The 12,220-nt window shown below is 36.4% G+C and overlaps 1 protein-coding gene across 1 annotated transcript in view; it reads left to right on the top strand.

Moving 5' to 3' along the window:
- The window catches only part of SLC9A9 (solute carrier family 9 member A9), a 190,938-nt gene that overhangs the window by 33,054 nt on the left and 145,664 nt on the right, over positions 1 to 12,220 (top strand). The window contains exon 5 of the mRNA XM_013368144.3: positions 6,016 to 6,131. Within this exon, the coding sequence (XP_013223598.2) occupies positions 6,016 to 6,131 (116 nt within the window). The remainder of the gene's footprint in view (positions 1 to 6,015; positions 6,132 to 12,220) is intronic.

The raw sequence follows: 12,220 nt of genomic DNA on the forward strand, positions 1-12,220 counted from the left end.
CCGCAGATTAGAAAACATATTTGGCAAGAAAGATTTAAATTACAAGTCTCATTCATGCTACATAGCACAACTGCACAGACACTTTAAGTCTGGAATTACGTTTTTTAAACCCGTAACACCATAAAGACCCTTAGCAGTGAGATTTAGCAGTGATGTTGCAGTGAATAACAAAACTGAAGAAAATACAACTGCTGATAAGATCATCAGGCAGATGTGGCTGTCTGTATTGAAGATATGGTGTTTATATTGTACATCTTCACTTAGCAGTTTCTGTCACATTCTAATTATGTCCCTTATGGATTTAAATTAAGAGTAGATCCTTTTAGAACTGATAGGTTTTCCTTTTAACTTGCATATAAGGATGCAGGTATCAAAGAAGCAGCATCCTATGGACCAACCTGCCAATTTGTGTTTCTTAGCATACTTTTCCAGTATGCTGTAATGCAGAGGTAGGTGCTGGGATGCCAGTTTATGCAAGCTGAGGATTTGGCCAGGATTTTTTTGGAAGCAAATCTCAGCACAAGACTTCTCACCTGACTGCACCATCCCATCTGAACATGTTTTTACTATGAGAGATTTGTAGGATTTATTTCAACTTGTATTTGTCTTACCTCACATGTACCTGAGCTGCGTTATGCAAAGGTGGCCTGCTTGTCATTGTCATCTTGTCCCGCTTTGTTCATTGTTCGTGCATATAGACTCTCTCAACAATTCTTTTGGACACCTTGTTGTCTTCCATTCCCAGAAATGCTGGTAACTTGGGTTGTGGGGTTTTTTTACCAGCTGCATTTAGGTACTGTACAGCCTTTTGTTATGTGTTTAGATGTTGAGTATGCTGTTTACTGACATGTCTCTTATATGGTCTTTCTCATCCACCCATATGGCTAAGACTCTTGCCAAGCTTTCATCCTGCCTCTCTTGATGACTCCAGGATCCTTTTCCTTCACAAATGTGGTCTGACCCCATTTGTGGCTCTTCACAAGGCTGCTGTTAATATCATCCTCCCAGCCCCTTGAGACCTTCTTTCTTTGCATCTTTCCTCCAGTCTCCCCATTCTGTTCTGCATCAGACATACCCCACTTGCCTCTACTTTAAAATTACAAATTATCTCTGTTCTACTAGGCGTATGCTGGATAGAAGTTTTACTATTTAGAACTTTCTGACAAGAGCTTCCCCAAAACCCCCAAAGCAATTTCACTGTCTCTTTTTAGATCCCTTCTTAAAACTGGCTGTTGCTAAAGGGAACTCTTGCAAAAAAAAAAAAATAGGCTTCTATTGAGTTGCATCTGAGCATTTAGGTAGTTTCTTGTGTAGTAATTTCTCTGATAAGTCCATAGGAGAGGGCTCTTTTTTTTCCTCCACATTTAAACAACAGCTAGTTTAAGAATGTCCCAGTCCCAGACTAGCATTCCTATCGAGCATCTTTATAAAGAAATTCACTGGAAACATCCAGCAGTACCCAGACAGTTAATGTGCTCTCCAAACTCCTTTCCTCAACGCATAGCAGTAGAACGTTGTTAGCAGCAGAACTGTGGTAGTAAAAATCCTGGGCCTTTTACATTTGGAGATTCTTGATTTTCACACAGGCAAGCTTTAATTTAGTCCAGCTTCAAAAATGGAAGGACAGCCCAGTGCTCAGAATCATTAAAGCCTTGCAGAATTTTTGTTCTGGTTCTGCAGTGTCGGTCATTTGCTTTGATATCTTTGTCAGTCTAAAGTTTATTTTGCGTTGCTGTACTGAGATTTTATGTGGTCTACTTGCCAATTCATACTGGAAATTATGGTAGTTAAAGCTCAGTTTCCCAGAAGATGACTCTTACTTCAGCAATTCAAATATGTAAATGGCATCTCCTCTACTCTGTAATGACAGCATTGTATGTAGCATTTTTTAGAGAGGACGCACTTTGTAAGGGCCAGACTTGCATAATCTGGAAAATTCTGAATTCTCCTGTGTTTCATTATATTACTGTTTTATTCTTTTCCTGTCAAAGTAGCAAAATACTTGCTCTAGCTTGATGGGCTCCTCCCCAGATTTAAAAAAAACAAAAGAAATGTTTGGGTGTAGAAAATGTCAGTCGTCCTGCAGCAAAGCTAATCTAAGTTTTATTCTTCTATTTTGCTACTTTATTAATATTCTAAGTCATAGAATCATTTAGGTTGGAAAAAAAAAGGTTGAGTCCAACTGTTAACCTAAAACTGCCAAATCCGACACTAACCATGTCCCAGAGAATGTCATCTACCCGTCATCTAAACCCCTCCAGGGATGGTGACTCCAACACTTCCCTGGCAGCCTGTTCCAATGCCTGACAACCCTTTCCATGAAGAAGATTTTCCTAATCTCCAATCTAAACCTTCCCTGGTGCAACTTGAAGCCATTTCCTCTCATCCTATCACTTGCTACTCAGGAGAAGAGATCAACCCCCACCATGCTACAACCTCTTTTCAAATAGTTGTAGAGAGCGATAAGGTCTCCCCTCAGCCTCATTTTCTCCAGACTAAACAGCCCCAGGTCCCTCAGCCGCTCCTCATCAGACTTGTGCTCCAGACCCTTCACCAGCTCTGTCGCCCTCCTCTGCACTCTCTCCAGCACCTCAAGGTCTTTTCCTGTAGTGAGGGGCCCAAAACTGAACACAAGATTCAAGGTGGGGCCTCACCAGTGAGTGAGTACAGAGGGATGATCACTGCCATGACCAAACCAGTTATTCACAAATATTACTTCCAGTACTAAACCATCGCTGAGTCCGACAGCGAACACTGGGTTAGGAATGTGTTCTAGAGACAGGAACACTCTGAAGGAAATTCAGAGTCACTGATGCTGATTTATTTACAGCTTTTTAACAGATATTTTAATTATTTTTTGAACATTTATATTAAACGAATTATCGAAGATAAATAGAGCAAACAGATTTGCTGAAACTTGGTAGGTGTAAAATTGCTAAAAATAGCCTAGATGTATCAAATGAAATTACAGCAGCCTTCAAAATCAAGAATAATTTCAATTCTATTTTATAATAGCAATAGAGACACCAGTGCAGATTGTTTCTGTGGGATTAATGCCCTGCTGTCACTGGGCTATGCCTTTCCTCATTGGATTTCCATTAAGACCAGTTAGTTATGTTGTATGATACTGGATGACATTTAATGTCACTATCATTGGGAGCTCAAGTATCCGGCTGAGACTATGTAGTGGAAAAGTTGCACTACATCATCAACTAGTACTCTAAAAAGAGTTGTTGTTAACATTTCTCATAGATAAATTGCTTTATGGTTTAAATTTGCCTATATATTAGACTGTCACCTGAATAATCTCTGTCACTGGTAGACCCAGAGTAACACTTTTGCATAACAGAAAATTACAAGCTGGAATACCCAGGGTTAGGGTCCGATCTGAGTTTTACCTGTCTAAAATGCAGAGTAACTCCTTTGATTTAAAATTGGAAATTCTCTTAGTTCTAATCTGTAAAACTGAGAACAGGATCTGATGTCATGTGTGGATAACAGAAGCAATTGTATTTAAAGTATAAGTTTAAAAATACTAAATACATTACATACTCAGCTTGTGATTTGTCTGGAGAGATACAATAAGGTAAATTCCCATTTTTTCAGTGGATGTGTAAGTATATTCTGTATTACGATGAATTTATTATTTTCCAGAGAGCAAATTCTCTGCTGTTATGAACAGCCATAGTTCTCTTAATCTTACAAATGTCAGATAACTTATTCCAGTTCAGAACTTCCCCTTGTATCCCTGGATTTCTAGTTTTCAAAATAGCCTCTAGATGAAATTTTTCTGTAGTTTGAAGAAGATAACAAGGAACCAAATTTGGAGGTAATTAGAAAATTATAACTGAAAATTAAATAAATTATTTCTGGTTTAACTTTATTTAAAGTTATTGTGAAGTTATTTAAAGTGAAGGGGGATTGCATTTGGTACAGTTGTTTGGTAAGAAGTCACCGATAAATTATGATTATCACTCTCATGTATTACTTTCACTAAAATTATACAGCTTTTAAAGAGAAGATAAACCAGTGTATTTTCAAAAGGAAATAATTTCTGTACGTGTTTTCATACATTTTAGAGGGCGAGGTAAAAGCACATATTCTTGTGGTTTATTTAAACTGGCAGTTTCTCACATAATCCAAACATACTTAGTTGGGTTTGTGTTTGAAAAATTGGGCCTGTATCACCTCAGCATTGCCAAAGTGTATTAAGTAGTTCATGAATTTATTTTTTTAAAGAGGCATAATATTCTGACTTTGCTGTTCTCTTTTCTCTGATGGATGAGGGTTAACATCTCAGTGATTAAATCAGCACCATTGTTTTGTCCAACCTACAGTTTCATTTCCCTTTTCAGTGCAGCCAAGAATTGAATGGTATGTGAACTAAGACCGAGGTCTGTAAACCTACTGTACCAAACGTTATGGCAAACTTAGACCTCCCACATCAATGAAAGACTCACAAATCCAATTTTGTCCAGTTCATCTGCAACTTTGTACAGACAGCAAGTGGAGACATACTGATACAGTGATATTTAAGAAACCATACTAAAGACCAGGATGATGTCTACACTGGGTATTGAAAGAGTTATCATGACTAAATTTGTCAGATAGCCAAAACTTAATTTTTATTTATGATTTAAGAATATTTTTAACTGAGTCAGAAGAGTGTCTGGTTAAAAGTGTAAGCAGGTTTGGGCAGTTATTTCTAAAAGGCATGCATATGCTCACTTCCATTCCTGTTGACTTTTGGGACAGTTGCAAATCAGGATAGCAGCACTACAATCACTTTTTGAAGAAATAATTCCTTAAAGCAAACCTATTTGTGCTGGGGATAAAAATGTCACTGCAGGGTCTTGAATCGTTATCCTTTGGGAATGGAGGGAAAGTGAGCTCATCAGTCAAGGAGACCCACAGCTGGAGAAATTGTTTGAGAACTGGTGGCCAACAGTTTGCCAGGCAGCTCATGTAAACACAACACACATACCTGGGGCCACCAGGGAATCCTGCACCGACCTGTCTGCTTCCCTCTCAGTTTAACAAGGTTACTGTATGTCAGAAAATGTACAGCTTGGTAAAGTACCTGAAAACAAGTTGTAATTAACTCTCAGTCTGTTTGTTTAGTAGCCCTTCATCTGTCACTCAGATCTTCCATACATATGCGACTTCAGGAATATCTTAGGAACAAAGCTGAGGTCAAAATGTGGCTAATTGTGTGAATACATGTAGCCCTGTTTAAATGATTTTGGTTTTAAAGTTTGTCATTAGGAAAGCACAGCTGTCAATTTATGTGTTGTGTTTATGGAAAAGCTATGGAATGCAATGGGGTTTTTTTATTAACTAGGTTGAAAATGTACAAAAATTTAAAATTCTACTACCGGTTCTAACAACAACTGAATTCCTTTTTTCAAGGTGTTTCAAGATTCTTATTACACACCTCAGACAGGTTTATCTAGTTATATAAACCAATGATAATATTTCCTGTGAAACTAGGGAGGATTTAGCAGTGCGTTTTCAAGTGTGACTTTGCTGCCTCACTGTCATTGTGAGTTCTTAAATATCTGTCTCATTTGGAGACCTCATCTGGAACTTTGAATACAGCTAACATTTAAAAGCTGATAGAATAAAACAATTCATTTAGAAACATTAGAGCAGGCCACAGAGCTGATAGTAGAACTGCCTTTGTTTAAATGTTCTACAAATTAGTCCTAATAATGCCTTCGTAAGCTTACCTTATCTTTCTTTTTGAAAAATAAACAGCTAAAAGCATTGTCCTCTGCTACCAGCAGATGACAATTATTCAGAAAAGTCTTTGCTTTGGAGTTATCTCAGACTTTTCAATACAATACTTGAACAGTTGAATAGGAAATAGAATTTTTATATGATAGTAGTTATGTTCATTATTCACATGATACATTTATTTAAAAGAAGCTGGAGAGAATAAGAACCTGCTTCATACTGTAAATTAAGCGTGTTATATACTCTGTCTAAATGCCTGTCTTATCTTTCCCCTGACAGGTTGATAATGTATGGTTTTGTGAAGGCCATGGTACACATTGGCCAGTTAAAAGGATGGGAATTCCACTTCACTGACTGTTTATTTTTTGGATCGCTGATGTCTGCAACAGATCCAGGTAACCGTTTAAAATACTTTTTCAAAAGTCAGAAGAGTAAATAACGTAACAACTGTACATGCCATAGAAATGTTCAAAGTCTCTGTTTTGATTTTTTTTTAAATTTCCATAGCTGTTCAATGTCTGATATTCTGATAATCATAAGTCAAATTGGCTCCAGAGATCCCTTGTGTTTGTTTTGGTAACCGGTTTACCCATGTTTAGCTCACAAACTTTATAAATGAAGTTGCTGAGGAGATTAGAAAACTGATGTTCTCCAGTCTTCAGGACACGTATCTGCTCATTGCTGATGTGAGAACTGCTGTAATGCTGGAGCCTCATGGTTAATAATTTAGACCTTTTGTTCCAGTTTAAAGATATGGGGAACCTAGCTTTCAGATTTAGCCACATAAATACTGTTTATAAGGTATCAGTTTATAATTTAAATGCAGTGTTTCATGATAAATACAAATCTAAAAAGATAGACGCCACCAGGTTGACTTGAATTTGCAGATGTGAGATTTAAAGCCTGAAGTTACAGTAAACAGCCAAGTCTAGCAAACAGATGCAGTGAATTTCGGAAACACAGAATTACAGAATCATTTAGATTTGAAAGGATGTCTGGAGGTCTTTGAGTCCAACTTCCTAATCAAAACAGGGGTAACCTCAAAGTTAGCCTAGGTTTGATAGATTTTTCTAGATTTTGTTGTGTTGAACACATTAATAAGAGTATTGTGATATTAAAAGGCAAGTAGTATTTTTGCATCTGCGGGATGACAGTGAAGGAGGCAAAAAAAAAGGAATTTTTGATAAGTTATCTACAAAGAGACAAGGGTACATTGGATTTTTGCTAGATTTTCAGTTGAGCTGTTACAGAAAGTAGAACAGAAAGCATTTTGTGATGCACATGACATGCTGCATTAGTGTTGACTACCCTTGAGAAGCTTTTCTGAGAAACTTATGAATAAATCTTTCAAATTCATGGCTATTAAAAGAAATTACAAAAAGCAACGTTGTTCTACAGATTTGTTCCATTCTTTAAACAGACACTCAATATTTAACAAAATACTTTGGGCTTGTGATTTATCATTCTGATGGCTTAAAAATATGGTGTAAACCAATTTATTTCCACAAAACTGGTTGTTGCCAAGATTGCTGTAAAAGCTGCATCAAATTGTTATTCTTAAATTAATCCAAGCATTCACTATGCTGCCACTTGTAAAATTCCCCAGCTACAGTAATAAGATTCAGCACGATTGAAGCCTATCTTCAGAGCAAGAGAAAAAACACAGAAACTGAAAGCACATAGAAAATCTAGGAAAAGAAATTGCTTGTGGAATATAGGGTTGCTTATGGTTTCCAAGTACATTTCTGGACTGTGCTATGAATAGAGCTTTGCAGTTGGCTTAGTTTCTTTCCTCATTTTCCCATCCTATACTATATAGTTTAACAAATGAACATGTTGACTTAAAAAGAGAAATATATAAGACAAACACACTGATTTTTATTAGAATAGTATTAAATCACCACTGATTAATCTGGAATAATTACGGGGTGGGGGGGGTGGAGCGGGGAAGAGACAGAAGCTCATCTTGCACTGGAAGGAGTGAGAAGTAACAAGGATTACTATTCCCAGATATTTACATAGGCTTGATAAGCTAACACTGCAGTTGAGAGAACTACTTTTAGTGCGACAATCATTGATTAATACTGTTTGTAATTACTCTTCTGCTTACATAGAATGCCTGTGCATGTACAAGAGTTTTTTTAATGTTGTTCCCTCTGTTGTCTATTAAAAAAAGTCTAAGCTGTTTTGTGGTTTTGCTAATCTTATCCATAAATTTCAGTCCCTCAAAGACTTAGAGAATTTTGAATGAAATTTTTGCTTAATTAAATAGTAGCCATTGCTGAAAATATTACATTGTGTTGTAGGATTTGCTGATTAATTATAATCTCAAGCCATGTAAAGAGATCATTTGAATTCCATAGTCAGTTAAAATATGGTCCTCTGGAGGACTGATACATGCTAGGGCACAAAATAATCAGTCTCATGATTCTATATGTGATATCTAGCTTAAAAAAGTAATAAATTACTGCCCTAAAATGAAATAATAAATTCCTCTCAGATTTACTACCTGATTTTTCATTTAATTCTTCACTGTGTAGGATTATAAGTTTCTTTCAAAAAGAGATTTAATTTCCTTTGGCTGTGTAAAGCAATTAAGTCTCAAAAGATGTTAAAAACCGATCTGTTGACTTGGCAGAAGTTGTTTTGATTGAGTTCCTTATTTGTAATGGTAAAGACAACTGGTAGATCTTTACCTGTTAAATGAATAATTTTGCTACCAGGGAAGTAAAAAAATGTATGCCAGCTACAGGTTGTTAATATTGTTAGGAAGAAAGAAATAATGTCATATAGCACTTTGTAGGGTTTGGTTTTTAAGGGTGTTTGAAAATCTTTAATACAGAGATTTTTGCATAAAATTTGTTCAGAAGAATTGCTCTTAAAGAGAAAACTAGCACTTGAACCAAGATTAAGACATGAATTTGTGACTGGCTGTACTTGGGGCTGTGCTTTGCCTCATAGACTGTGATCTCTAAACATCTGTGATATTTAGGAATGCCTCAAAAATCTCTCATGTCTCTAGAAAGCAGAGGTTGAAACTTTAGGGACTAAGCAAGGTTGCTTTCAAGTGAATCCTTCATTTTACATGAAATTCCTCCTTCCACTAATTTACCATTTTCAGCAGAAAAAGTTTCTCATTTCAAGACTTCAGGTGAGAGGTTTAATTTCTAAGAAATAGAATTTTAAGGTTCCCAAATTCTCCCTTCATTAGTGTTTGATTTAAAACATCAGACCAGTGGGGGTTTTATTTTTATTTTTATTATTGTTATTATTATTATTATTAAGTATCGGTGCTCCGGCTCTGAGCACCAGAGACCCGCAAAACCAAACTGCCTCACCTCTGCCTTAGCCACCAAAAATAACTGGAAAGTACAACTTTGACAGTTTGTCTCAGCTATTGCTATTAACACATTCTGTGCAATGACCTTCCAGTCCAGAGATATTTAATGCTTCTCTGGCATTTTTTAAAAAAACTTTTGACATTTCAAGCATAGAAAACAGATTTACCTTCAGAGGGTTTGCTGAAGCACAGCTATTTCTGAGCTACATGAACTCTCTTACCTTTGGTCCTATTGATAATCACAAGGCTTTTCTCTATTTGAAGTTACTATGGTTACAGCTGAACTGAAGATGAGAGTTCCACTGCTGTTGTTATTGATAAAATTGGATATTTATCAGAAAGAGACATTTCTGTTTCTTATAAAATCAAAGCATTTTGCATTAAGAAGCATAATTTATAAATATAGCAAGGTAATACATGTTATACAGTGGTTATATAAGAGTGTTTATAAATCTGGTTTTGATTAAAATATGTTTATGCATTCTTCTTATTCCCCACTGAACTAATCTGTGAGTGGCGTGACTGATTAGTAGGGAAAGGAGACTATAATTAAAAGTGAAATTGTTATTTTTAGAGAAAAATGGTTAAGAAATATAGGTGAGATTTCTCTCATCTTATTTTCTTCTCATTCGATATTGTCCTCCTAAAATAATTTAGGCTGATGAGCTATGAAATATATTAGTACTGCTAGTCAGAAGGTACCAGTACTTTATATAATGTTCTCATTTGTTTTCTGAGCTTCCTTATTAATTTCAAATGTAACAGCAAATAAGTGCTGGACAGTTATCTTAGGGATTGTTGTAGTTTGCTGATATTTCAGTTACACATACTTTTTCCAGGAATTAATAAGAAGCCAATTTGTTTCTACGTTTGTCAAAAGATATTTGCCACAAACCAGCCCCACAGACACTGCTCTGAACTGGGTACAACCAGAATCTTGCTGGCCTTAGCACCTAACAGATGTTGTCTCAGTCCATGAAGACAAGGAAGAAGTGAATCAGATTTCTCTTGGCACAAGTACCAAAAAAACCTTAGATGCTTCGTTTTTCAGGCTTTCCATCACTCATTTTTTAAATGAAGTTCACAACCCTTTCTAAGTCAGGAGCTGATACATACATGTATTTTCTATTTGTGTCAGTTTTCTACTGCCACAAAAGATGTTCGTTTGCTGGGCCCCAATTTCCTGGCCTTCCAGCCATATATAATATTTCTTTACCAATCTCTATCTCTGCCCTCATATGATTAGATTGAAATAAGAGATGAAGATATGCTGTGTACATTAATGAAAAGTCATTCGGTATTATTGTATCTAATGAATTATACAAGTCTTTGAGTAGTTACCACACAAAACCAAGCCCTACTTACTGTTCCTCAAAAATGCCTTCAGAAAGGCAGAGAGGCCAGACTTACTGCAATGTAGTATCCACAATCTTTACTTATATATGAAAGTTCTCCCAGATTAGATATGATACTATGGTATAGGAGGGCAAATTAATTTTGAATTAATTTTGAATTGAATTTTTGAATTTTTAAATTAATCATCTTGAGTTTTAAAGTCATCCATCAGACAAAACATGGTGTGACTACTTTGGACAATATTGACTATTCACAGAGTATTATTCTATCCAGAGTATAATTTAAATTAACTTCCTTCTGTAGCAGAGTATCATGTCCCTTTTAATATGCCCATTCTGAACTATATCCACAGATTCCCATAACTAATGAAGGCAAATGTGATCTTGAGGAAATTACTAGATGATGAGTGGCAAAACAAGGTGAAAATGTCTTATTGAACTCTTAAATGGGGTGGGTGTGCTAAAGACTATATAGTTCTCTGTTCTTATGCAGATACTATTTAACAGTTTCCTTAATGAGTTAGCTAATGCAACAGAGGATGCTTCTTTAACGTATGATACTATGCTGAGAGGAGACTTTGAAGGACATGATTAGAACTCAATATGATTCTTGCAATGATTTAAAATCAAGGAGGATAAATGCTACGCTTAGAGATAATGAGGTTCATATAAGATAAGAAATGAGCATCCACTGCTGAAAAGGGTTTCAAGTTTACAACCTGAAAATGAGTCATCAGTACCAATACATGGCAAAAAAAGGAAAACAGGATTTATTAACACATGTTCTACAGCATCTTTTCACTCTGTTTCTTGACAGTGTCAACTACAGTACTTAGATCTGATTTGGGGCACTGTATTTTAGGAAAGAGATGGACTGATTAGAAGTGATTAGAGGGCTGGAAAACATTACTAAAAGGAAGAGATTGAAAAAAGTGAATCAGTTTAGGGAGGAGATGTCTGAAATAAGTCTTTGCATAGGCAAAATATTGCTGGAAAGAAAAAGGGAATAAATGTGACAAATTATTCATGTCTCATTAGGCTAGGAATGGAAATTAGAGACTTGAAGAGCAGGAGGGGAGATTTAGGTTAGACATTCAGGAATAACTGCATTTATAAATGGTGTGGATACTGAAGAGCAGGTTAGTTGCCCTTGGGATTTGTGGAACCAGCATCACTTCAGTTCTTTAAAAACAGGTCAGATAAATATCTGTCAGCAGTGGCATGGCTGAAGCGTGTTGTGTCCTGGGCCAGACAAACACAGGGACAGAGCAGAGACCAGAATTCTTCAGTCAGGAGCTGGCAATGCTGTAGGGAAGATCCATTAAAGTCCATTTGGAATGGGAGAAACATTTGCAATGAAAGATATTTTGTGAGAACTGGGGAGTCTCTCCCAAAAGAAGCAATTGATGCATTACCGTGTTGCTTTCTTTATCGTTTCACTTTCATTTGAAAATACTTTAAGTCAGATTTCTGGAGCAGAGTGGGGAAAGAAGGTAAGAAAGCTGTTGATTTCTTAGGAGGCAAGAGGAAGGAGAGGAATGTGAAAGCATCTGCCTAATTGGCTTGGCCTGCTGCACAGACACACCACCAGTGCGTTGGACTGATTGCTATTTTCCATCTATCATTTTCACAGGGACTATTAATGTGAGCCCAAACTAATTAGTTAATAAGCAAAAGCTGGAAGTGGCAAACAGTTTTAGAAAACAAGTCTGTTGTTGTGCCAATGACATCAAAGAATGGGAAACTAAATTAGGTCCACACGTAGCGCATTACGGCAGCATTGCTATTC

The sequence above is a fragment of the Columba livia genome, chromosome 9, assembly GCF_036013475.1.
Source record: "Columba livia isolate bColLiv1 breed racing homer chromosome 9, bColLiv1.pat.W.v2, whole genome shotgun sequence".
In the NCBI taxonomy this organism is placed as follows: domain Eukaryota; kingdom Metazoa; phylum Chordata; class Aves; order Columbiformes; family Columbidae; genus Columba; species Columba livia.